Source organism: Mchenga conophoros, linkage group LG5, assembly GCF_057382185.1.
Source record: "Mchenga conophoros isolate Kocher_MC1m ecotype Shallow Benthic linkage group LG5, M_conophoros_male_GT1.1, whole genome shotgun sequence".
Taxonomy (NCBI): Eukaryota; Metazoa; Chordata; class Actinopteri; order Cichliformes; family Cichlidae; genus Mchenga; species Mchenga conophoros.
Genome location: NC_140530.1, coordinates 15769577 through 15793260, shown reverse-complemented (window position 1 = coordinate 15793260; position 23684 = coordinate 15769577). Strand labels below are relative to the sequence as shown.

Sequence of the window (23684 nt, the reverse complement as noted above, 5' to 3'; positions counted from 1 at the left end):
TCTCAGCTTCTCTCTTTAATCAAGTCGTCCCTCAACTCCGCTGCCGGAGATGTGAATGGTGCAGGAGCACCAAGGCGTGAGCAATGCTGATGAGACGTGACATTTCCAGCTCTGCTGTGGCGGCTAAATGATTCATGTTGTGTGACGAGCCTCTGTCAGCGTACGGCATCTTAAAACCCGGGCCGCCTGTATCTATGCTACAAACGCATACATACAAGCAAACACAGGCACTCGCATGTCCGTTTCAGCTCCAACTGCAGGCGAGACTAACATATTGCTAGTCTCTCTCTCCCTCCCCATCTTGACAGACATGAAAGGGGCTGCCTGCGCCGGGTACCATGGTAACAGATGCACCTTGCACTTGATGGGTGTTGCGGTGGGTATTCGGTGCAGAATAGTCTTCCCTGAGCCTTGGCTTGATGCAATCGCGAGCTTTAATGGAATGCTCTCCATTCTCTTATCTCTGCCCTCTTCTCTCAAGACCCCCTATTCACTCTGTGGCGTGACCACATTATCCTGCCAAAATAGTCCCTTCCTCCAAGATGGCAGTAAAGCATGACAGCAATGCCTACTGCAGTAAGAGTCTATCCCCTCACACAGGATCAGGGGATGTTACATTTGGGGAGTAGCGGTTTACCATTGCCTGTGCGGTGGATCTTTTTATACAAAATCGTGCATGGAATGCTCGATTCGATTAGTTGGATGAAGTTTGGGTCTCCTCAGTCTGAAGTAAAACTCACAAACTGTTCCCACACAACCAAACCTTTAGAGTCTGAGTGACCCATGATAGATAAGTGGATCATTTTTACATTTGCCAGTTAGGTCAGATGACATGGTTTGGGGTGGCACAGTGGTGAACTGTGTTGCCTCACAGTAGCATGGTCCTAGGTTTGAATCCACAACAAACAGCTGGGATAGGCTCTAGTCCGACCCTGAATTGGGCAAGTATTAATTTTCTTTTTTATTAGCAACCTCGGTTGATTTCATAGAAATGTAACAAGACGTAGGGTCAGCTTGGCTGAACTTGATCTTAATTTAATTAACCAGGTCTGAATCTCGATGCAGGAATTTCTGTGATTACAACTTTGGATAAAATTGGGCATTTTGTGTCCCAATATCAAGGATCAAGGTATTTCTTTCTAAGAAACAAGCAAGCTTTATTCGTCACCAGAGATGGGCAAGTAACGCGTTACTGTAATCTGATTACTGTTTTCAAGTAACGAGTATAGTAAGGGATTACTATTGCAAAAACGGTAATTAGATTACCGTTACTTTCCCGTAGGAACGCTGCGTTACTGCGTTACTAAAACCGTGAATCTTTTTGCGAGAATGTCGCATGACAGTGACGTAAGCGAGTGCGACGTTCGTGACAACAGCTGTGTGCAGATCAACAATGGATAATATATCGAGTGCAGGAGAGCGTATGAGCTTGCAGCGTTTAAAGCGTGGAAGTACTGACCTTACTTTGAGTTTGATTCCATAAAAAGTGACAAAAACATTAGTGTCCGTTGTGCGTGAGAAGAAAACTTCTTTTTACAGCGAAAACAACCCCTAAACTTCCAAGCAAGCACCGAGTGCGCTACCATGTAATGGGAAACTCACAGAGAAACTCGCGGATTCTTCCACTGACCGCTGCGGCACACCTGCACCAGGGCAAACCTCTCCCTATCCCACTCCTGCTTTACAGTGAAAATAGAGCAACAGGACCGCTAGTCTTTGACTTTATTTATTTACTGCTGTGTTTTACTTGCATCTATTTGAAAGAGTGAGTGTAAACACAAAAAAATATTTTATTTTATGTGCCGGAATGTGCAGAAAATAGCTTTAAATATTAAACAAATTTCACATAATTACATTTTTGCTTCATGCATAAAGTTAAAAGATTAAAACTAATAAAACAAGTTTTAAAAAGAGACTTTTCCATTTAATTACATTTTGTATGACAGATTATGCAGAAAAAGTAGAATTGGGCTGAAAGATCTATCGCTTTATCACCTATTCAGGTTGTAAATCGTATAAAAGTAACTAAGTAATTAATTACTTTTGAAAATAAGTAATCAGTAAAGTAATGGGATTACTTTTTGGGGGGAGTAATAAGTAATTAGTTACTGATTACTTTTTTCAAGTAACTTGACCAACACTGTTCGTCACATATACAGTCATACAGAGTACAACATGCAGTGAAATGTTTTGTGTCCGAGCTGGCTGCAGACGTAGCCGTGCCATTCAAGGGTTTGGTATTTAGCGGGCGGGGGGGTCTAGCCAGTATCCTGGTCCTGGCTCACAAACTGTTCCCACTCAATCGAACTTGCAACTCCTGCTCCAAAGGTGTGTAGTCATACCCCTATCCAGCTGTGCATGTGGAGGGAAAGTTAAGGGGGATTTAACCAAAGAACAGGTTCAAAATGAATACAATCCATGTGCAGGAGGTTAAAAGGGAACCAGCCAATCCAGGTATACAAGGAACATAGCCTATATATTAGAGATATACAGTATCCCAGAATAGCATTTACAGAACACAGTCAAGCAAACAAAACTCTTATAGCTGCAACAAATGTCTCTCTTTCAGCATTAGAAGAAAACCTAGTTTTATCTTCTCGTTTCCCACAAGTTGTGAAGCTTAAAGATGAGCTGAATCTATGAAGTATTTCTGAAAAGAGAGGTTTTCCCTTCATTTGGACCAAAATGTTGAGCGAGTTCTTTCATCAGCATTAAAGACAAGTTTTGCAAGTCATGCAAAGCTTTGTGAACGGTGTCAAAGCTGAAAGGAAGTTCTGGGAGATTCCACATTCATGTGGGTGCAGAGCAATAAATAACAGATCTGTGTGCATAAAAATAGCTTTTAACTTCATTATGTATGGTGCAAGGTTAGAAATAGAAAGTGAGGTTGTATATGTGTTGGACTAAAACCAGATACATGATCAGAGTGAAAGGTAACTGCCCCGAGGCATTATCAAAGTGGTGAGACGTAGCTGTCACAGTTTAGCATTTTTATATTCGTTTTTATTTTGTATTTATATTGAGAAATTATTATTTAACGGTATTATTTAGGAGATTTTTTTTAATAAAAAAAAGTTCAACACAGGTACCACAATAGAAACAGCACAAACTGTGAAGGTAGCTTACTCAGAGTCGTGTAAACATGAAGTCATCCCATAGAACAGGGGTGTCAAACATCAGGCCCGGGGGCCGGAAACAAAGCCTGGCCGCTGAAGGTGGGCAAGCTTTTGAAGTTTGTGTGTTTGACACGCTTTACAGCTTTTTGTATTGACCAAGACCCTGCTCTCAGTTGGCATTCATACCACACCAAAGTAATCAAGAAACAGATTCTTATATTCCTGTTTTTCCGCAATCTACAAGTTTGTTTTTCACAGTATAAAAAAAAGAAGACATTTCTGAAAAAATGTCTGTCTTTCACCGTTTATTTCAGCTTTTCTCACCTGGTTTGGTTTTTAAGATCATATTAGTTGACTATAATTGTCACGGCTGGGGCAGCAGTCGTGTTGTGGAATGAATGAGGAGCCAAGATGCAGATGGCGGTGGAGATGCGAATGAAGATTTATTTACAGTGGAAAAGAACCAAAGCCAGGACAGAACTAAACATAAACCTAGACTAGGGAAACTAATAACAAACCAAACCTGAAACCATAACTCACAGAAAAACATAAGGAAATGACACTGGTGATGGCGAGCAGGAATAAAGGACAGAGAGACACTGGGATTAACAAGAAACACAGACGGCACAATGAGGGACACAGGCAGAAACACCCTATAAATACACAGAAGGTAATGAGGGAAAGGCACACAGGAGGGGAGCACAGCTGAACCTAATTCACCAGACAAGACACGAACCTTCAAAGTAAAACAGGAAACACACAGACTGTTTTACAACACAAACACGAGGACACGAACAGAGCAGCGAGGACAGACACAGGTAGGGCTGATAAAACACTAAACTCCAGGTTCAACCCTAAACTGATACAAAATCAGAATGAACACAAAATGAAATCCAAGGAAACACAAAACGCTGGGTCAAAATAACCCAGGATCATGACAATAATAAACTTACTCAGTTGTCATTCTGGAATATTTTAACGCATAGATCCAGCAAAACACTGGATAAATAGCACAACTTACAACTCTGGGGGCCTCATTGTGCATCGCAATAGAAATCCTTTAGCCATTTTATATTATACAGTTTATCGCTGCTAGCTTACGCAGCTAATACTTACTTACTTAGAACTTAGTTCCTCCTACGGCGGGTGGCGCATCGGGCAGCTAGTGATCTCCATCGATGTCGGTCAGCTTCAGCTTCATCCCAGGCAATGTCGACAGTTCTCAGATCGTCCATGAATGTTTGACGCCATGTGGTCTTTGGTTGGCCTTGCTTTCGGACACAGCTAATACACGCTCACAGATAAACGTGCAGTTTTGACTCACTCTGGGGATATATCTTTAGCCGGGGCTGAAATGTCTCTGTGCAGTTATTTGGGCAGTTACTATAAAATATTATATAAATTGTCAATGGCCACTGTGATATAAAAACGGCCTTTATAGAATCAGCCGGTCAAGCCTGATAAAGTTTGCTGGCTTTGCTCGCAAAATAAGGTTTTTAAATCTTTTTACCTCTGGAAATTGCATTTCAACCACCTTCTTTCTCTGCAGGACTCTCTCTCTCTCTCTCTTATGTTGTAGTTCAGCAGAACTAGAACTCCTGATGCAGAGAGGTGCAGGAGATGTTGCCCAGACTTTTCCTGTGTGGCCATCACTGTTAAAAGATGCTCAAAAGATGACACGTACGATTCAACAGATTCTTTATTATTGTCATTAACAGATTAATATGCTTAGTTGCTTCTTGGATGATATTGTGGCAGTTGAGTTTTGTGATGAGCACTCATGAGAAAGTAATCACCAGTGCTGTGACGGGGGGGGGCAGATGAAAGTCAAACTCAGCGTAGCTGTTAGGTTACATAAGCTCCAACAGGTGAAGAAGACAAGGCAGAAAGAGTATGAAGAGGAGCACTGTGAAGGACAGGAAGAGACAATCCAGAGAGAATGAGAGAGAACATTCACAGGTCGCTGGCAGAAAGTGGAGGAAAAAAGAAACCACACCCTGCTAGCTGCGGCACACACACACACACACACACACACACACACACACACACACACACACTCGGGCAGTTTCTCACACGGCTGTCCCCCTCGGAAATCCCAAACTATGCTGCTCTCCACTGCAACCCTGAATCTGACCTTTGTTTCTGCCAGGGAAATACCCAGTGTGACCTGACATGCTGAACCACTCCCTGGGAAAATCACCCGCTCTGTTGGTTTTGGCGTGAATCAGTGGGCGCTATATGGCTCAGCAATATAATGTGTGCGCATGCAAATGGCTGAGGCGACATTTGCATTTGGTTCCACTGCGTGTGTGCGGTTATACATGCATGTGTTGATGTTTCTTTTTATTTTGTGGTGTGTGTGTGTGTGTGTGTGTGTGTGTGTGTGTGTGTGTGTGTGTGTGTGTGTGTGGACGCAAAAAATATCAGTGGGCATTGGGATCAGGTATTCTCTTGCTGATTGAGACTCTGCTGGGAAATCACAAGGACAACTGCTGATAAGAAGGAAAAGGGGGGAAATGCAGGCAGCTCTGGTTGGAAAAATAAAATAAATATCCCTTTAGACCACTCCAGAATATTCTGTTTGCTCCCGAGTGGAGTTACACGTCACATTTTTAAAGAGATCTATCCAAAAAAGCAACTCTCCTCAATGATATGATGGTAAAAACACGCTTTGTTTGCATCTAAATCGTGATTACAGATGACGTCAATCGTTCAAGCAAGTTTGCGCTTAGATATCAGTCCAGCTTCTGCTCAGCTCTTCTGGCTGTACGAATTGAGTTCTCCCCCCCCCTTTTTTTTTTTTCTTTTTCTTTTTTTTGAAAAGGTCCAGGATTAACAGATGGGTCTGTCAGGGCAGGGTGATTAAAAAAATGGACGGACAGCCAAAAGGACAGAGATGGAATGACCACTGCGCATTTAACATTAAACATTCTCCATCTCCGACTGCTTTGCAACAAAAGTGAGGAGAACCGGAGGAGAAAAGGGGAGGAGGAGGAAGCCAGGCAGCTTGGAAAGAGTGGGAGAGCGGCACGAGATGGGAATCAGGAGATAAGAGAGATGGAGGGGAAAAAAGAGAGGGATAAACAAAAGTGAGAGTAGACGTACAGAGAGAGAGAGAGCGGAGAGAGAGACAGGGGCTCGATATGATGAAATGAATGCCAGGGAGAAACAGTTCAGACCCACCAGATGGTTACTATAGCAACCACATACCCCAGTCTCTCTCCCTCTCTATCTCTCACTCTCCGTCTCTCTGTCTAGTTGCTTTGTTGCTGCTTTAAGTCTGTGGAGGGAAACCAACGGCTGAGAGAGACAGCTTTTTACATTTTGGTGCAGTGGCAACATCAGCTTTAAAACCAACTTTACATACTTTTGTAGCCACTTGTATACATTATTTTTCATACGGTAAAGGTGTTGGGGTTTTTTGTTGTTTTTTTTAAAGCTATGTAAAACAACACACCAGCCGATGCGTCCCAGGCACAAGCCTCCTACAAAGGCGTAGATGCTGGGAGCAGCAGTGCAGTGTCAGGCACAGTTTAAGAAATGACCTTCATAAATGTTTAGTCCATGACCCTTCTTCATGCAAAGAGGCATAGATACCTGCTGCACATGTAGAGGTATGAATGAAAAAGTGTGCATTGCTATAAAGGCCAAAGCCGGAGATGTGCTTTGAGCTCAGCAGCAGACCACTGAGTGGGGCATCGGATGTCTCCATCAGGATTGCATTTTCCTCTGCTCAGAGCAAAATCCCCCATTAAACACATTCTTAGACACACAGGCAATATGCACGCTCATGCACAGATGCAGCTCGCCGCCACGGATGCACGCCCTGCACGTGCACACTCCCAGCACACTCGCACAGACACCAACCGGGAAAATCCAAACTGGGATGCACAACAAAGGGAAGAGCTCGCGGGCCCCCCAGCTAATCTCATGCATGGAGATCATTTTCAAAACAGAACAAAATGGTGGACCATCTCTCTATGGCAGAGCGGGTCTCCGCAGGGCCCCCAGGGCGGGATGGCATGTAACTGTGTACGCATGACTCCTGAATAAAAGATGCTGACCTAGATGGAAATCCGCCATTGGTCACTTAATTTGTCCTACACGCGTGATTGGCTCATGCCCAAACCCACAGTATAGCTGCCCAATCGAAGACCAAGACAAGCGTCGAGGAAATGCACGCGTGCAAACTTTCTTTCTGCATGTATGGAGAGAAAGAGCGTGCAACAATATAAAGAATGTATATTATTACAGCATCACGCTTGTATCACTTTACACAGCGATTGCTTTGTCATTGTTCTTCATATCAGTGTCTTTGTAGTTGATCTGCTATTCTGTCCCAGCCCCCACATGAAAAGCTTAATTCTTCTTCTCCTCCTCCTCTGAGGTTTTATCCTGAAACATGAAAACATGAGAGGCCTTTTTTTTTTAGATGCTCTATCATCAACTAGACTTACACAGCTCACAGAAACAGATTGTATTCATGCAACGTGCCAGCGCCGGACCACGTGGGACTAAACACGGTACATATGTCTGCAGGTCTGTGAGCATGAATGAGCCCAGCTGAAAGGGTATTTCGTATCAACATTGTACTGAGCCCTTGTACATTATTGATATGCAATTTGACTGCCCGCCATCAATAAATTATTAAGGAATTGAAAATTGTTGAGCCGGGGCTTGACAGCCTTGAAGCTCTTTGGCCCCGGTAGATGAATGAACATGGCCGCACGATTGTCAATGACTGTTGAACTCCAAACTGCATGAGCAAATTAGAAGTCTGCCTAATCTTTTCTCTCTTTTTTTTTTCAGGTTTTTCAAAGAACTTGGGGCTATTAAGCCCTCGCCGTGTCTTATGTAATAATCCAGCTGTTTATTGAGTGAATTGGTTGGGTTTAGGGAGAGCTAGGTTTCCCCCTTGAGAAAGGAGGGAGGCTGGATCCAGATGCTTATTGCTGCCTGGCCGACGTTGGGGCTGAGACTGTGCCGTGTGCTGGAGGCTCAGCCCCGAACGCTGATTCTTTCATCTTAACTCTCGTAAATCCCAATCATAAGTTCATCTGCCTAACTGATTTTTGTACATAAATTGGTGAAATACTCATACAGATCACTGCAAATCGCTTTCTTAACAGGACAGGAAAATGAAGATCAAAATCAATTGAAACAATAACAGCTGCAGAAGTGCTCGCCTCTTCTTGACTACAGGGCGACTCGTCTGTGCCCAAAAAAGTAGATTTGAAAAAACCAAACAAAACAGCTGCACTGACTCAAAAACACATTTGCCTCGTCGTCTTATAAAACTTGCTGTATAACAGGAAAATGCACAATGTGAAGTACGATTAATGTGTTAAAATGATATTTTATGCTGATGAGGTAATGAGGGACGATCTCATGTTGTTTAATGTTAACCACTTCAGTGTGTCGTTTGTAGACACTACTATAAAAGGTTTGAAAACTGCAAGCCATTGCATCCACATTGAAATTCCTTGTTGATGTCCACTCTGCACCATCAGCCTCTCTGGCTAAGCCTCAGGAATACCAACCAGCAGTCAGCCCCGAACTCTCTCGCTCTCTCCCTCTTCTTCTTGTGCTATCTCACTCTCTCTTTCTCGCTCTCTTTTTCAGTATGTTCACTCTTGTTGACAGAAAACAAGTGCTGCATCACCATTTTAATTCTGGCGTGGGCGTCCAGGTTCTGTCTAGTTTTTATTTTTTTTGCTTGCTAGAGATGCACGGTGCGAGCAGCGGAGGAGCCGCACAGAGTAAAGGATCAGGGGTATGAATCCTAATGACTTCTACCAGAAGAAAGTGGGAAGAAGACGTCTGGGGAGAATCCTTCCTTAATCTCCTTTTCTCCCCCTCTGCTTGTCTCTCTCTTACCTATGGACCCGCGCTCACAGCTCGTGTGTGTTTATGGGATTTGTCTCCCTTTGATTTTGATTAATTAGTTGTCAATGGACAACCAAGGACTTGAATTCCGTCGTGTTAAAGCAAACAGTAACAGAGAAGAGAGAGTCCTGCTGCTGCTCAGTCTCACACATGACCTTGCCTTTACTACACAGCAGAGTCATATTTGGCTCTTTTACATATTGGTAACCATATTGAGTGGGATGATTACTGTGCATTAATTAAAGGTGGCAATGTGTGTGAGACTATTACGAGTTCTCTGGGGAACGAGCACAGTGTGATATGGTGGTTCTTTCAGGTAAAGAAAGAAATTATATTAGCAGGGTAGCAGTTTAGTCTTCAACTCCACTGCTTCTGTTCTTTGCCTCATGTTAGGTAGTATGTGAAAGCCTATTCATAGTACTCATAGTTCATGCCAGACCACTCTGTACCATTTGACGATGTAACTTTAGTATTAAGATATAATATATTATAGACACCAGTCTACTTGGAACAGCAGTGCAGGGATACTGATTCCTGTTTCAAAGTGAAAACACTCAACTGCACAAAGCCAAATAAAGAAAAATGGTGTGAAAAGAAACACCGTAAATAGATCTTTGCTCGCAATAAAATTAAATAAAGGCCAGAAAGTCCTGATGATATGATAATAGATTGATCTGCACATTAACAGCTCCCATTAATGGATTTTACTGCCTCTTCCTCAGACTTTCTCAGACTTCATTATTGAGCTCCTGGGTCCTGTGTGATGATAAGTTTCAGTTTTATGATGTGGTGTTTTTTATTTTATTTCTGTCTTGATTTTATTATTCTTATAGTCGCGCCACTGTTTCCCCCTCTCTCTCTCTCTTTGTTACCATGTGACTTTGAACATGGCATTGCTGTTGGTTCCAGACGGGCTGGTCAAAGTGTTTCAGAAGCTGCAACAGTAAATCAAATAACCACTCATTGCAAGGAATGCAGAACCTTGATGCAGATGGGCTACAGCAGCAGAAGGCCACACTGGGTGCCATTCCTGTCAGCTAGGAACAGGAAACTGAGACTGCAGTTTGCTTGGGCTCACCCAACCTGCGCTATCATCACTATCATGTCAATGTATTAAGGCAGATATGAAGGCAAAAGGAGGGCCAACCCAGTGCTACCAAGGTGTACCAAATAATACAGTTCTGCCTTGCCTTTGTCATTTGTTCCTCCTTTTGACAATAAACCAATGTACATTAAAAAAATGTATACACACACACTTGATACCTATGTGTTTATACAGAATAGGAATGTCTCCAGCATTCCCACTCTGTACCCATCCAACAGCTGTCACTACAGAGTCTCGACCTCACATATCCCTTCATCTGTCACTGCAGCAGCTCCTCAGCCCCACTATGTATCAAGGAAAAGCCATTACTTATTTTCTCCCAGATCATCAGCCGAGTCGTCTAAGCCTGTTACCTCTTGTTCAGTTCTGCCTGTCTGTACTTGTTACGGCTTGAGGGCAGCCTGTTGTCTACTGTCAGTCTGCACTGCAGTCCTCAGTAAAAGGATATCTTTGTCTTTGCCGCCTGTAAGATTACCACGCGAAGCAAAAAACCCCAAAAATACCAATATTATCGCACGTTTTCTGCTTCTTTACACTGTATTCGTTTGTTGTACGTTATAACGGATCTCTACCATCCGCTGTGGTCAGCCAATCACAAGACAGTGTAAAAACAGATCAGTCATTTTGTTTCATTTGTTTACTAATAGCGTCTTAGTGGTTATAGTTGCTCCATTTTATCCAACAGGGTCACATTTTTGCATTTGCTTTCGAAGCTGAAGTGGTGCCTGGTCACCCGCGAGCCGCCTGTTTATCACTTCACAGTCCACGATACACAACACAACATATAAATACATGATTCATAAAAAAAAACTCCCAGTGGTCGACGCTTGTTCTAAAAAAAGTAAATACTTCCTGCTCACTTTGCATTTTCCAAAAAAAGCAAAGAAAGTAAAGGAAGCAAACATATGCAAACACACTGGCTAACCTTACCAGCACTACACCCACGCAGTATATAGTCTCCTGTCAAAAAAACCTCAAAAAGAAAATGAGAAAAAAAAAGCAATCTTAATATCGACATAATGTTCAGTTTGCAGATGAAGCGGTAAAACACAACACCTCTTGCAAAAGGAACTCTGAGGTTTGAATTTTCCCGTGCCTGGCGATGCTTTTGCATTTGCATCACTTGCATTTTTAAATAACGAAGGAAGAGGAGGAGGCAGATCCCTGTTTAACCCTAGAAGACAAGTTCCAGCTTGCGCCTTGCTGAAGTGTTGAAGTGTAATTTTATGGAGCATATATATTATACTTCCTACCTAAACACTGACACATTGTCAATGTGGGAGCATGGAGGAGCGTTTGAGTGATCTTACATTATGCATTTGTGGGCTGCGTGTTTATCTCTCCTCAGATCGCTCGCACCACGACCACTCTACTTTTCTACTTTCATATCCCTTCTGTCATATTCAGCTCTTGAAATGAGTGCTACATGGAAATACAAAGTCCTTCTCTCTGTCTCTTCCAAATCCTCTGGAGACCTCAAACCTTACTTTTACTCTTTCAGTTGCCATGGATACCTCTGCTAAGGCAGCTGATTGGAGGCAACAATAAACTCTACTCTATCAAGCCCCCGACAAAAATTTGTCTCCAAACTGAAGATCTGAGAGTCTCCCTGTATCCTTTCTCACATGCTAACACGCCCACTAACATACATATAAACTCAAACTGATGCACACGCAGGGGAATTAAGTGCTGGGTGTCAGAACAGAACAGAGATCAGTGCAATCTGCTCCAGCAAAGTCCAAAGCCACAGTCACCATCTAGCTATCCCAGCGGAGGAGACAAAATGTGCGAAATCCATTCTGCAATCAATTAAGGAGCAGTCAGCCACAGCACTCCTGCTCCAGATGTGACCCCCAGTGCTCCTGAATGATCCTTAGTGGAGTTCAACTCTGGTTAATAGCCTAGTTTCCACTAAAGCACTAAACTGGGATAACTTTGCCACAGCACTAATTGTGCTGTGGCAAAGGACCAGAAGAAGAGCAGAAATACTCTTTCTAACAACAGTCTTCCTATTGTGCTTTATGTTATTTGGTAAAAAAAAAAAAAACCTACAATAATACATAAATGATTACTAAATGATCACTGGCACTCATTAGAAACCTTTACTTGCATTTCAGGTTCAGATTTACTGAGTGACTCACTTTCACTTCACTGTGTTCCTGCTACTTTAAACAAATCTAGTTTAGAGGCTTTGGTTAATGCCAGTTCCAGAAATGCTGGCAACCCCCAGTGTTTCCACTCCGTCTCCTAGTCGAGACACTTAGTCCTAGGTCACCTTATTCTCAAGTTATCACAAGATTTTCAGACTTACTTACTCTGATCTTGAGGTTACTGAGATCCAAACTCCTCTGAGATTTTTAATAGTTGTGCCTATGCTATCAATTTGAAAATCTTGGTTGACTTCCTTCTAGAGTTGTTTGCATAAAACTTTACCTTTGACCCTAACCTTGAGATCGACTTCACTGAGATTCAAACTCATCCATGCTTTTTTCAATTTGAAGCTCGTTGCCTCGTTCTTGAGTTATCACATTGACAAACTCAGGTGTCCACACCAACCATGCCAGCTCTTTAGGGCTGAGGGGTAAAAAATTTGGGACGCAGTTGATTTGAAAAATCTCACAAACCCAGATTTTCTTCACAGAAGAGCATAGAAAACATCAAATGTTCAAGCTGTGAAAATGCACACTTTGAGTAAGTCTAAGTCTGTAATGTGACTGGGTGTTTACATCTTTACTTTCAGATGTAAAGATTTGCAGAGGTTCACCAATCTGCATCTACAAATTATGGTAGAGCTACTTTTGGCAGCTTTCTTATTCACAAGGGGTCTATGCAGCAGGTAGCTCCATATGTTTGAGTTGGCAGATTTTTATGCTAGATGTCCTTCCCAAAGGGAGTTGCGTCTCCTCGTGGGACTGATTAAGGGATCTTTTGCTTGTTAGGTAAATGTGTAAAGCACGACACTATGGAGACACGCAAATTGAAATTATGGAAAAAGTTCATAAATATGTCTATTCAATGTAACATTGCAAGGACTTTGAATATCTCGTCATTTTCATTTCATATCATTATCAAATGTGAAGAAATCTCTGTGCGCACGGGACAAGGTCGAAAGTCAACACTGGATGCCTGATCTTCAGGCTCTTGGGTGGCACTGCATTAAAAACAGGCATGAATAGACTGATCCGTAAGGCCAGCAATGTTGTGGGGATGGAGCTGGACTCCCTCAAGGTGGTGTCGGAGAGGCGGATGCTGTCCAAGATAAAGACAATGTTGGATAACACCTCCCACCCACTCCATGACATGTTGGTCAGTCACAGGAGCTCGTTCAGTGAGAGACTGAGATTACCGAAAAGCACCACTGAACGACACAGGAGATCATTCCTGCCTGTGGCCATCTCCCTGTACAACGCATCCACTTAACACACTGTTTGCTGCTACAACTACACATGTTTCTTTTCCAAATATTTATTTATAAGTGACTTATGTATGTATGTATGTATATATATGTATATATTGTACTATTCTTAGTTAGCGTATTGTCTGTCTTGTCTTAATGTTGGTTTAAAATGGAGCACTGTAACAAAAAATAATTTCCCCCAGGGATCAATAAAGTATTCTGATTCTGATTCTGATTCTGAATCGGTCATGGAAATCACTGCACTGGCTCAGGAACACTTCCAGAAATCTTAGTCGTGAGCACAGTTGGTGAACTGTGCTCAGCTCCATCCACAAATGAAGGTTAAAGATTCTACATGCAAAGACGTAGTTGTAAGTGAGTATGATCCAATATGGTCCTTGGCCAAATCTCATTTAAAATACACTGAGATAAAGAGGAAAACTATTATGTGGGCAGATGAAAGAAAATTTAAAATTATTTTTGAAAAACACCAGCGCTGAATCTCTGAACTAAAGGGGAGAGACCACATCCAGCTTATTAAGTCCAAGTTCAAAAGCTGCATCTCTGATTGTATGGGGGTACATTAGTGCCTATAGAACTAGCACATCTGGAAAGACACCATCATTCCTAAAAGATATATGCAGATTTTAGAGTAACATCTGCTCCCATCCTGACGACATTGTTTTAAGGAAGGATTTGCTGAACTGGCTGGCCTGCAGTCAATTCATCTTTCAAAGGTCCAGCAGATGGACTCCTCAGTTCGCAGACATTTCAGACTGTTGTTGATGCTACTAAGTTGTGAACATTGCCCTGTCCTAATTTTTTTTCCAAAATGGAAAAAAACAGAAAGAAGATTGTACATTTTCTCAGTTAAAACATTTTATTTGTGTTCTTGTTCTACTGTGAATAAAAATTGGCCTTATGAGATTTTACAAATCATCGCTTTTTGTTTTTATTTAAATTCTACACAGTGTGCCAACTTTTTGGGAATTTGAATTGCACAGAAACTTGTGAAATGCAGTGATTTAAACTTTCAAAGGGATTTTGTTTAATCTTGGAATCCAGTCTCTCTCACTCACTCAGTACTGCTTCTTCCTCTTTAATGATACTGGTACAGTCACTGCACCACAGCAGAGGCTCATTCATGCTTCTGAGGTTCTTAATTTGGTGGTCTTGGTATCTGGGGCTTTCTCTTTGATTACTTCAGTGAGGCTGTCAATAACAACCCTGGACTCGGTTTTGATACACCAAAGTGAAATCAGTGGAGATGAGCGGTATTTTAGAATTTTAAAATCACTCGGACACTAATTTGGAAGAGAATGTCTATATTTATTAGCAAACCACAGCAGGTATATTGACATATGCATGCATGATTTACAGCACTAAAATCACTAATATAACTAATGATCGTTTAAGTCTAAAAATGGCATTTTCTCTACTGACCAGCAGGGGCAACTCCACTATATGGTGACGTTAGGCTGCAGAAACAAGTCAGTTTGAACAGAAGTTAACTCTCAATTTAGTTTAAACATCATTCTAAAAGGTTATTCATCTCAATTGTCAGTTTAAAAAATTCTTAAGATGTACTTTAGGATGTGGCCACAGAGATTATGACGGTACTGAAAAACACATATAGGGCTTGCCTGTTTATTAATTTTTACTGCTTTCACTTTGTCTTTTTTAATTCTATTTATTTATTTTCCCCAAGCCAACATTAGTCATTAAAATATCACAATTAAGGCTCATAAATGTTACTAATCTTGCTTCCCAGCCAAGTAGCAGTTTCCTTCTGAATAATAGTGAGGTTTCCAGCCACCATACAAAAAGAAAATTTCCAGCTGTGCTCAGTTGGTCACTTGGCTATTTTCCTATTATTCCCATCAGTACACTGAATGCTCATTGGCTCAATGACTTGTGACTATCAATTTGTTAGCAGATGAGCATCCTTTGGACAAAACCGCATTTGTGATTCTAACTACAATTAACTTCATAAGTTATTCAAATATGACTTGAAAGTAGTGATTTGATATTTTCTCATACACATCTGTGTAACTGGAAGTTTTTGCAAGATATTGGACGTTTCAGCCCCTGTAGGCTTTCAAAGGAATGGAAGTTCAGACCTGGAAGCAAAGTCAAAGTAGCTACCATGATGTCCTCCGTTGGTTTCTTAAGTCTCATATTGAAGATTAGCATTTCAAAGTCACCATCTTAGAAAACCACACACATACCTTTCTGGAGATCCAGAAGTCTTTGTGCAGCCACAGCTTTTGCCTTATGATGGCCTCCAGACAGGCTACAGTTTTCACCTTTCCAACCTTGAAAAGTGTCTTGAAGCTATGTCTATATTTTATATACAGTCTATAGGCCCCATTAATTTTGGATTATTCAACATGCAATGAGACTGGAAATCCAGTGAACAGAGATGGGACAAAGTTAGCTTTACATGTTTTTCTGTAAGGCTGTCTAAGATTTGGGTAAGTTTTTAAGGCATTTTAATCCATGATCTTTCCCTCCACCTAACCAAATACTTGTGTTGCCTAAGCTGAACCCAACTGTGATTGAAAGCTAAAAACTGTCTAAAAGAAAAGAAGGCGCACGTCTCTCAAGAGCAACTTGGGCAGAGGAGGCTGGTAAAGTCTGGTAAACTTCACAAACAAACACACCCACTTTCCTTAATAATGCATTTAATTGAACAGCACGCACCCTGAGTCTGACCTTAATCTAACCCCATCGTAACGTCGACCTAACCTTTATAAAGCTAACCAAAGAATATTTTACCTGAGAATGTCATTTTTCACACAGATAAGGATGTTGCATACAAGGCCTACTGTGAATACATAGTAGCTGTGGGCCTATAGAGAGCAGTGTGGCACCCTCTAGAGGCTAAGAAGAGTATAGTGATTTTCTTTTTTTTCTTTTAGCAAATCCGATTCCAATCATCTGATTTTCAACAAGAGTTCATGACTTTTTTTTATTCCCAACATTTAATGTTTTTTCTTCACATTTTAACTATGAGAGCCCGTCATAGCTGAGGCTTCAGTGAGGTGTGTATGAAATTTCAGGAAGCTGGGAACTATTATTTCTTGGAGCTTGTGTTGTACCCGGTGACGTAATCAGTTGCGCATGTGTCCAGATTCAGGTTCTGCACGCCATTGTGGAAAATAGTTACTTACACATTATTGACTCTTAAGCCTGAGCTAGAATTCCTAGTTGACTTCCCCGAGTATAATAACTGAAGAAGAAACTGTCCCACAATGGCTACGGACTCCTGGGCTGAGGCAGTGGACAAGCAAGAAGCTGCGTTGGACTCGGTAAGGCTTAACTTACGCAACACGGGCTAACCTGTTGTTAGCCTGCTTGGTAAATGCTTTGGCCTGGTCTGGCACACTGTTGAAGAAATTCGGTAGTCTGTTTTTAACGTGGACAGCTGAAATTATTCAGTGAGAGCGCCATCAGTGAATAAAGTGGCTCCCGGTGACGCCCGTCTCTGTAGAGTTTCATTAGGTCGAAAACGAAACTACCGGCTTGGCTTCAGAGCTAAGTTGAATTAGCTCGTGAAGAGCTGCTGCGTGCTCAGCGGTTTGATAGCTTTAGCAGCTAACTGGCTAACCGGCATATGAAGGAAGGGGGCTTTGGAAAAGTCAGACTAATTATTTAGCCCCAGACGAACTCAGTTTATTTTGTTCTTCCTCGCAGATGGGAAAACTTCAATTAAAAGAGAAGCCAGAAGAAAATGGTAAGCATCCATGTGCAGCTGAATTGGGGTAAGAGCCAGTATCCATAAAACAAGGAAACCCAAGCATGTACATATTGGCATTATTTATTGCAGGCACGACCGCAAACGCAAAAGACTCAGCACCTGCAAAGTCAGAAGGAGAGAAGGCGGCAGATGATGACGAAATTGGTATGCGGTAAATTATCTACATGTGTTGAAAATATGTGTGCATTCATTATTGTCTTTTAGTTGGATGCTTGGTTGGCTCTTGTTCTAAAAGAGACATCTCCCCTATCTTGTTGTTTCAGAGGACGTAGGGGCACAGTCTTTGTTAAACAAACTGATTCGAAATAATCTGGTCAATACAACAAATCAAGTGGAAGTTCTTCAGAAGGATCCGAACTCTCCGCTTTACTCCGTCAAGTCTTTTGAAGAATTAAGGCTGTGAGTGAGATCTGTTTGTCTGTCTCGGTAGCCTAATCACTTAATATGTCATGTTTAACAGTATTGACACATGTATCTGTTGAGAGTTCCCAGCAAGGACCTGTGTTTAAAGATGCACCGATGCACCAGTCTTTTGGGCTGATTCAGATTTCTCACTTTTCTCTTTAAGTGTGACCTGCCTGTTTTTGCAGATTCCAGTTTTCTTTCTGAGAGCTAAAACTGACCGCACATACAAGTATTCATCAATTCAAAATAGTATTTTTTTAGGTACTATTTCAGTAGGTTTCTCATCTGAAATAACTGAAAGTAAAGTCCTCTGATACTGGAAAGAGGATAAAATAACTGAAAATAAGTTGTTGTTTTTTTTACCAAACAAAACCAGGTGCAACTGATTTATATAATAGAGCTACTGTCAGGTATTTACCCCTGTGTTTATAATGTCGCCAGATAATGTGACACAGACCCTTTTATTTTTCTCACTCATCTCCATAATTCACCTCTTAACTACGTTGATCCTTTGCTCATAAGAGGCTGCTGGTGCTCTGAGAACTGGATAGCTTCAGCTGTAGCCCTGTTTTTAGGGAAGTTTTTGCCCACACTTTACCTCAGAACTTTGTCTTCACTCACTTCCACACTAACACCGTAGCACGTGTCGTGAGTGTCATGCGCGACTGTCCGCGCTGCATGAAACAGGCTGGGTCATAATCGGTCAAACAGGAGGCTGATCAGCCGGTCACTGGTCCGGGCTGATTCCAGTCCCCGGTTGGTGAATCGGTGCATCTCTAGTTGTGGTGTCTCTTTTATGCCCATCTTCACCACGGTGAGTTTACACAGACTGATTGTGACTGATGCTTCACAATCCTGGCATTTATTTTATTTTTTCCTCTCTGTACAGTAAACCACAGCTGCTTCAGGGAGTGTATGGTATGGGTTTCAATCGGCCATCAAAAATCCAGGAAACTGCCTTACCGATGATGCTGGCTGAACCGTGAGTGTCCTTTAAATAATGATATGCAGACATTAGACTTACTGAATCACTTAACCCTGAATAACATTCTGATATCCATCATATTTATTACCACCCGTACATCTAATTTCCTGTTTCCTGTAGTCCACAGAATCTGATTGCTCAGTCTCAGTCAGGAACAGGGAAAACGGCTGCCTTTGTTTTGGCTATGCTCAGCCATGTCGATCCCAACAACAAATACCCCCAGGTGAGTGTCAACTTTCTTTACTGTACTATAAAGTCACCATTGAAATCCAAGTGATAAGCATGACTTGTCTTGGACAAAAACATTCCTCTTGTCTCTCATTGACGGACATGTGTTCTCTCTCAGTATTAATGTTTAATGTTTGCTCTCTTTTCTCGTCGTCAGTGCTTGTGCGTGTCACCCACCTATGAGCTGGCGCTTCAGACTGGCAAAGTGATTGAACAGATGGGCAAATATTACCCTGAAGTCAAACTAGTCTACGCCATTAGAGGAAATAAATGTAAGGCGCTTGTGCTTTCTGCTGTGCTGCATGTGTACTGTTATGTACCGAATTGTTGTTAGAACCTTTTGTGCGTGTATGAGCACATCTGTCTTTTTTTCCAGTGCAGCGGGGCATGAAACTGCAGGAACAGATAGTTATTGGCACACCTGGTACCATGTTGGACTGGTGCAGTAAATTCAAGTTTATTGATCCCAAGAAAATTAAGGTGTTTGTGCTTGACGAGGCTGATGTTATGATCGCCACGCAGGGTCACCAGGACCAGAGTATACGCATCCAGAGGTCAGCCGAAGCAAATTAAAATAAGACTTGAGAACCATGTGGCTTTTAAAAAATTTTTAAATTGTGCATGTTTCATGCCTCATTTCTTTGCCACACAGGATGCTGCCCAAAAACTGCCAGATGTTGCTGTTCTCAGCCACATTTGAAGAGTCGGTGTGGAACTTTGCTCAGCGCATTGTGCCTGATCCCAACATAATCAAGCTGAAGAGAGAGGAGGAAACACTGGACACCATTAAACAGTACTATGTGTTGTGTAACAGCAAAGAAGAAAAATTCCAGGCTCTCTCTAACATCTACGGCGCCATCACCATCGCTCAGGCCATGATCTTCTGCCATGTGAGTTGATCTTTAATTTTAAAAAAAACAGCGACTCTGGCTGAATTTTATTTCTTCTTACATAAGCTTACACATTCTTTTGCTGTTTGTCATCATTTGTTGCCAAGCTGTTCCTCTTTAATCCAGAAGTGAAAAGAGAGCTCTGCAGCATGAGCTAACTTAAACAGAATAGTCTGTTTTTTATTTAACCAGGGAAGGGCCAAACTCAATCCTTTTATACTTGGACTCTTTGTATACACACCTGGCATGTTGGTTAACTGACTGAAGCGCACCCTTTCCTCTGTTCAATTCAGACAAGGAAGACAGCAGGCTGGCTGGCAGGGGAGCTGTCCAGAGAAGGCCACCAGGTAGCGCTGCTTAGTGGAGAAATGCAAGTGGAGCAGAGGGCTGCAGTCATTGAACGCTTTAGAGATGGAAAGGAGAAGGTCCTGGTCACCACAAATGTTTGCGCTCGAGGTAATGATGTTCAGATGTTTGTCATATGAGTTTTATCTGTTTACATTTGAAAACACTTTTTTTCCCCTTACTTTTGCAGTTACGTTAGCACAATATATATGTGGGTTTACAAAGTAAGTTGCAAAAAAATATGTTTGAGGTGTAAAGTTTGGTTTAAAAAGCTGTCTCAGCCTGAATGCAAGCTGCTAGAGATCAGCTTTAATGAATTTGGCTCACCACTTAGGATAACCATAGGTCACCAGGATACCATACTTGCATCTACTCACTCTGACCCATTGTATCAGAGGGAGGCAATTAATGGATTTTTGAAGGAATTGCAGATTTATTTATTTTTTTGTCCTAGGTATTATAAAAAAGGCTTGGGGTTAGTTTCTGCCCACAATATCCTGAAATTGTTTTCATACTTATTTCAGTTTTCAGCAGTTTTTCTAAATTCTACACTGTACGGCCTAACATGCAATTTAGAGGAAGCCTTAATCCACCGCCAAAGATTATCATACACTGTATGTAAAAGATGGAAATAGCCTCCAGAGTCAATGTGTTACTGCCTTTAAACCTGCACAAAAAGGTCAGTTACTGACCATGTGACTCTTTTTGTTATGATATAGTCTCAGTGGATAGTTTTTTTGGATTGATTTAAGGTGGGGTTTTTTTGTGATTGACAGGTTTATGCTTCATGAGTGTGCCGTGTACTCATTCATTCTGTGCTCAATATAAATAAATAAAAATCAAAGACACTTTTTACAGCAGTGCAAGTGTGAATGTGTTTGATGTCAGACTGTATGAAATTAATTGGATTTCTACAGTCAAATTAAAACATTGGTGTCCTGCACATGTACATTGTTTTCTAGTAACTCTTTATTCCTCCCATCTTCTTTACAAACAGGTATTGATGTAGAGCAGGTTTCTGTGGTGATCAACTTCGACCTGCCAATTGACAAGGATGGTAACCCTGACAACGAGACATACCTGCACAGGATTGGCCGCACAGGTCGATTTGGGAAAAGGGGACTGGCCATTAATATGGTGGACAGCAAGATGAGCATGAACATCCTCTACAGGATCCAGGAGCACTTCAGTAAGCAGCTGTTTAAAATAAAAACAAAACATGTACTTAGCCCTTCTTCCAGCCAAATCTCAGCCCCTCTCTGAACCCCTCTCTTCTGTGTGCTCTTCCTCTGCAGATAAAAAAATTGAAAAACTGGACACTGATGATCTGGATGAAATTGAGAAAATTGCCAGCTAAGAAGGTGTGTTCACGCGACGGACGCTCGCTTCCCTCCCCCACGTCTTTGCTCTCCAAGGACTGTACGCTCCTACAATTTTATTGCTTTTATTATTTTTTTTAGCTGTCGGAGAAAAGAGCAAAACCACACACAGCATATGTTTACATGTGGATATGTCTCCTCTCAGACACGTGTTTTGTAAGTCTCTGATACATACCCTATTTCACTCTTTGTACTCCTTTAAATAAAGTGTATGAGTTTAATGCTGTGTATTGTGATGCTGTAAAAGCAGGCATAGTCGACTCATTTATTATTATTTTTTAAATGGGGGGGAGGGGCGGGACTAAATTTTAAGCCACTGGTGGCTGTAGTGGTGGCATGATACAAGCTATTCTGTAAAGAGATTCACAAAAACCCTAAGAGAAAAACAAAAATACTCATTTTATGTGCCGCAAATGTTTTAAAATATCACTGAATGTAACCGTATCATGTGGACTATTACAGCTTTTATCGTGCTTTGTTATGACTACCAAAATCAGTACAAAGGGTGAAGTTGGGTATGCTGCTCCGAGTTGTAGTTTTAATTGATTGTGTCATTGAAATGGTGATGGTTGGGGTTCAAGGGTCTATGCAAACTTATCAACCTGTGATAGCTACTATCGAACACTTATCAACCTGTATTCACGTGACACAAATTAATCCTGAAATAACCTCAGCTTTAGCATCAGGGTGTGTAGTCTAGTCAAATGCCAAAAAAAAAGGCTGCCTAGAGTGATAACGCATTACTAACTCCAAGTCATGGACATTTAGATGTTTCTGTGTTTAGTCTGTCATCGGCCAACCACACATCTCACACGCATGCTATTTATATCCTTTTTTTTTTTTTTTTTAATTTAAACATGAGGACGAGCTTGGCGTCACTGCTGAGCATTAATCATTAGTCTTCTTCCTTCATCGCTCATAAAAATCAGATTTTTAACTGAAAATGTGACCATTACGGTGATGTTTCCTTTGTGTATCACTGTCCCCACTCAATCGTTACAATCAGGGTTTCAAGTTTGACTTTAGCTCAGCTACATTTCTTCACCCAGACTGTGCTGTTATTAAGGATTGTGAGTTTAAAAAAAAATTACGCAATGCCTTCCTCAAGTGCATTATATACATATGATTTTGTTATTAATATTTAAGCTATTGGGCTTACATTTCTGACTGACACTTGAAATTTTGATTATATATTGAATTATGGGCGTCTTTAGGATGTGTGAATTATCTTCTTGAAACCAAATGCTGAATTGACTTGAGGACCTATGCTAATCAGATTTACTATGTTGCTCTGACATGGTCGCCTGGATAGGAAATGTGTACTTGTGTACATATTTACAGAAAAATTGTTTAAAAAAAATAGTTACTGAATTTTTGAGATTGTCACTTCTAAGAAGTGCAGAAACATTCCTCACGAGGTTCGATTTTGACAGACGCAGCACTTCAAATCAGTTAAGCTTGCAACAGTTGGGTGACTGTACAAAAATCAAGAAAAACAAATGTGTGATGTTTGGTGTATTTGATCACTGCACTGGAAGATTAAGATCGGTGACTGGTCAATCTAAACCTTCTACAAACCTCATCTGGCTCCCAGCTGCACAGAGAAGACTGTCGGTGGTAGTGCGGATTTTATGGACTATTTATGGACAACTTGATGAAAAATCACTTAATGAACACATGCAGCCAAATTGGAAGGAAGTGACCTCAAGCGTGAGAATCCGTAGGAATGGTCTGTGAAGACTTTTGGGTAAAGAATAAGTGTATGCAGTTTTATCGGACACTCGGATGTATACGTTATCAGTGAGTGTGTGCACTTTGTTGATCCATAATGTAACACCACTGTATGAGACCCATGGACACAAAGCAGTTTTGGCTATAGAACGTCACACTTTTGCCCACATGTATACCTTGTTCGATAATTTTCAATAACCTACAAAATTCATAATTGTACACGTTGCCTAATCGGGTTTAGGGCAAGTAGCCTGTTGTAACCTAAAGATCTATGTAGACAATGACAGGTTCAAGGTGTGTGGTCTTCTGTAGCTGAGCTGCGTTCATGGACAGTTATGTACTCTTAATATGTTGAATTAAAAGAACATCTAGCTGTTCATATGTATGTCCCCTTAATGCTTATTCATATAGGTCGAACTAGAGTACAATCACTGTTTTTAGTACATGAGTGAACACA

At 41.4% G+C, this 23684-nt stretch overlaps 1 protein-coding gene across 1 annotated transcript; it reads left to right on the top strand.

The window, feature by feature from the left end:
- Positions 1-16605: 16605 nt before the first annotated feature.
- On the top strand, positions 16606-23606 carry ddx19b (DEAD-box helicase 19b). Its single transcript, XM_085273577.1, has 12 exons — positions 16606-16815; positions 17201-17240; positions 17334-17408; positions 17528-17663; positions 18559-18651; positions 18775-18877; positions 19040-19154; positions 19259-19436; positions 19535-19772; positions 20066-20228; positions 21115-21306; positions 21413-23606. Exons 1-12 carry the CDS (start codon positions 16759-16761, stop codon positions 21472-21474), a joined length of 1452 nt encoding a protein of 483 aa, XP_085129703.1. The 5' UTR covers positions 16606-16758; the 3' UTR covers positions 21475-23606.
- Positions 23607-23684: the final 78 nt, after the last annotated feature.

Coding starts and splice junctions, on each gene's coding strand:
- ddx19b (XM_085273577.1), top strand. CDS start 16,759: ATGGCTACGGACTCCTGGGCTGAGGCAGTGGACAAGCAAGAAGCTGCG. Junction 18,878..19,039: donor CCAACAACAAATACCCCCAG/GTGAGTGTCAAC, acceptor TCTCGTCGTCAG/TGCTTGTGCGTGTCACCCAC. Junction 19,437..19,534: donor CAGAGTATACGCATCCAGAG/GTCAGCCGAAGC, acceptor TTTGCCACACAG/GATGCTGCCCAAAAACTGCC.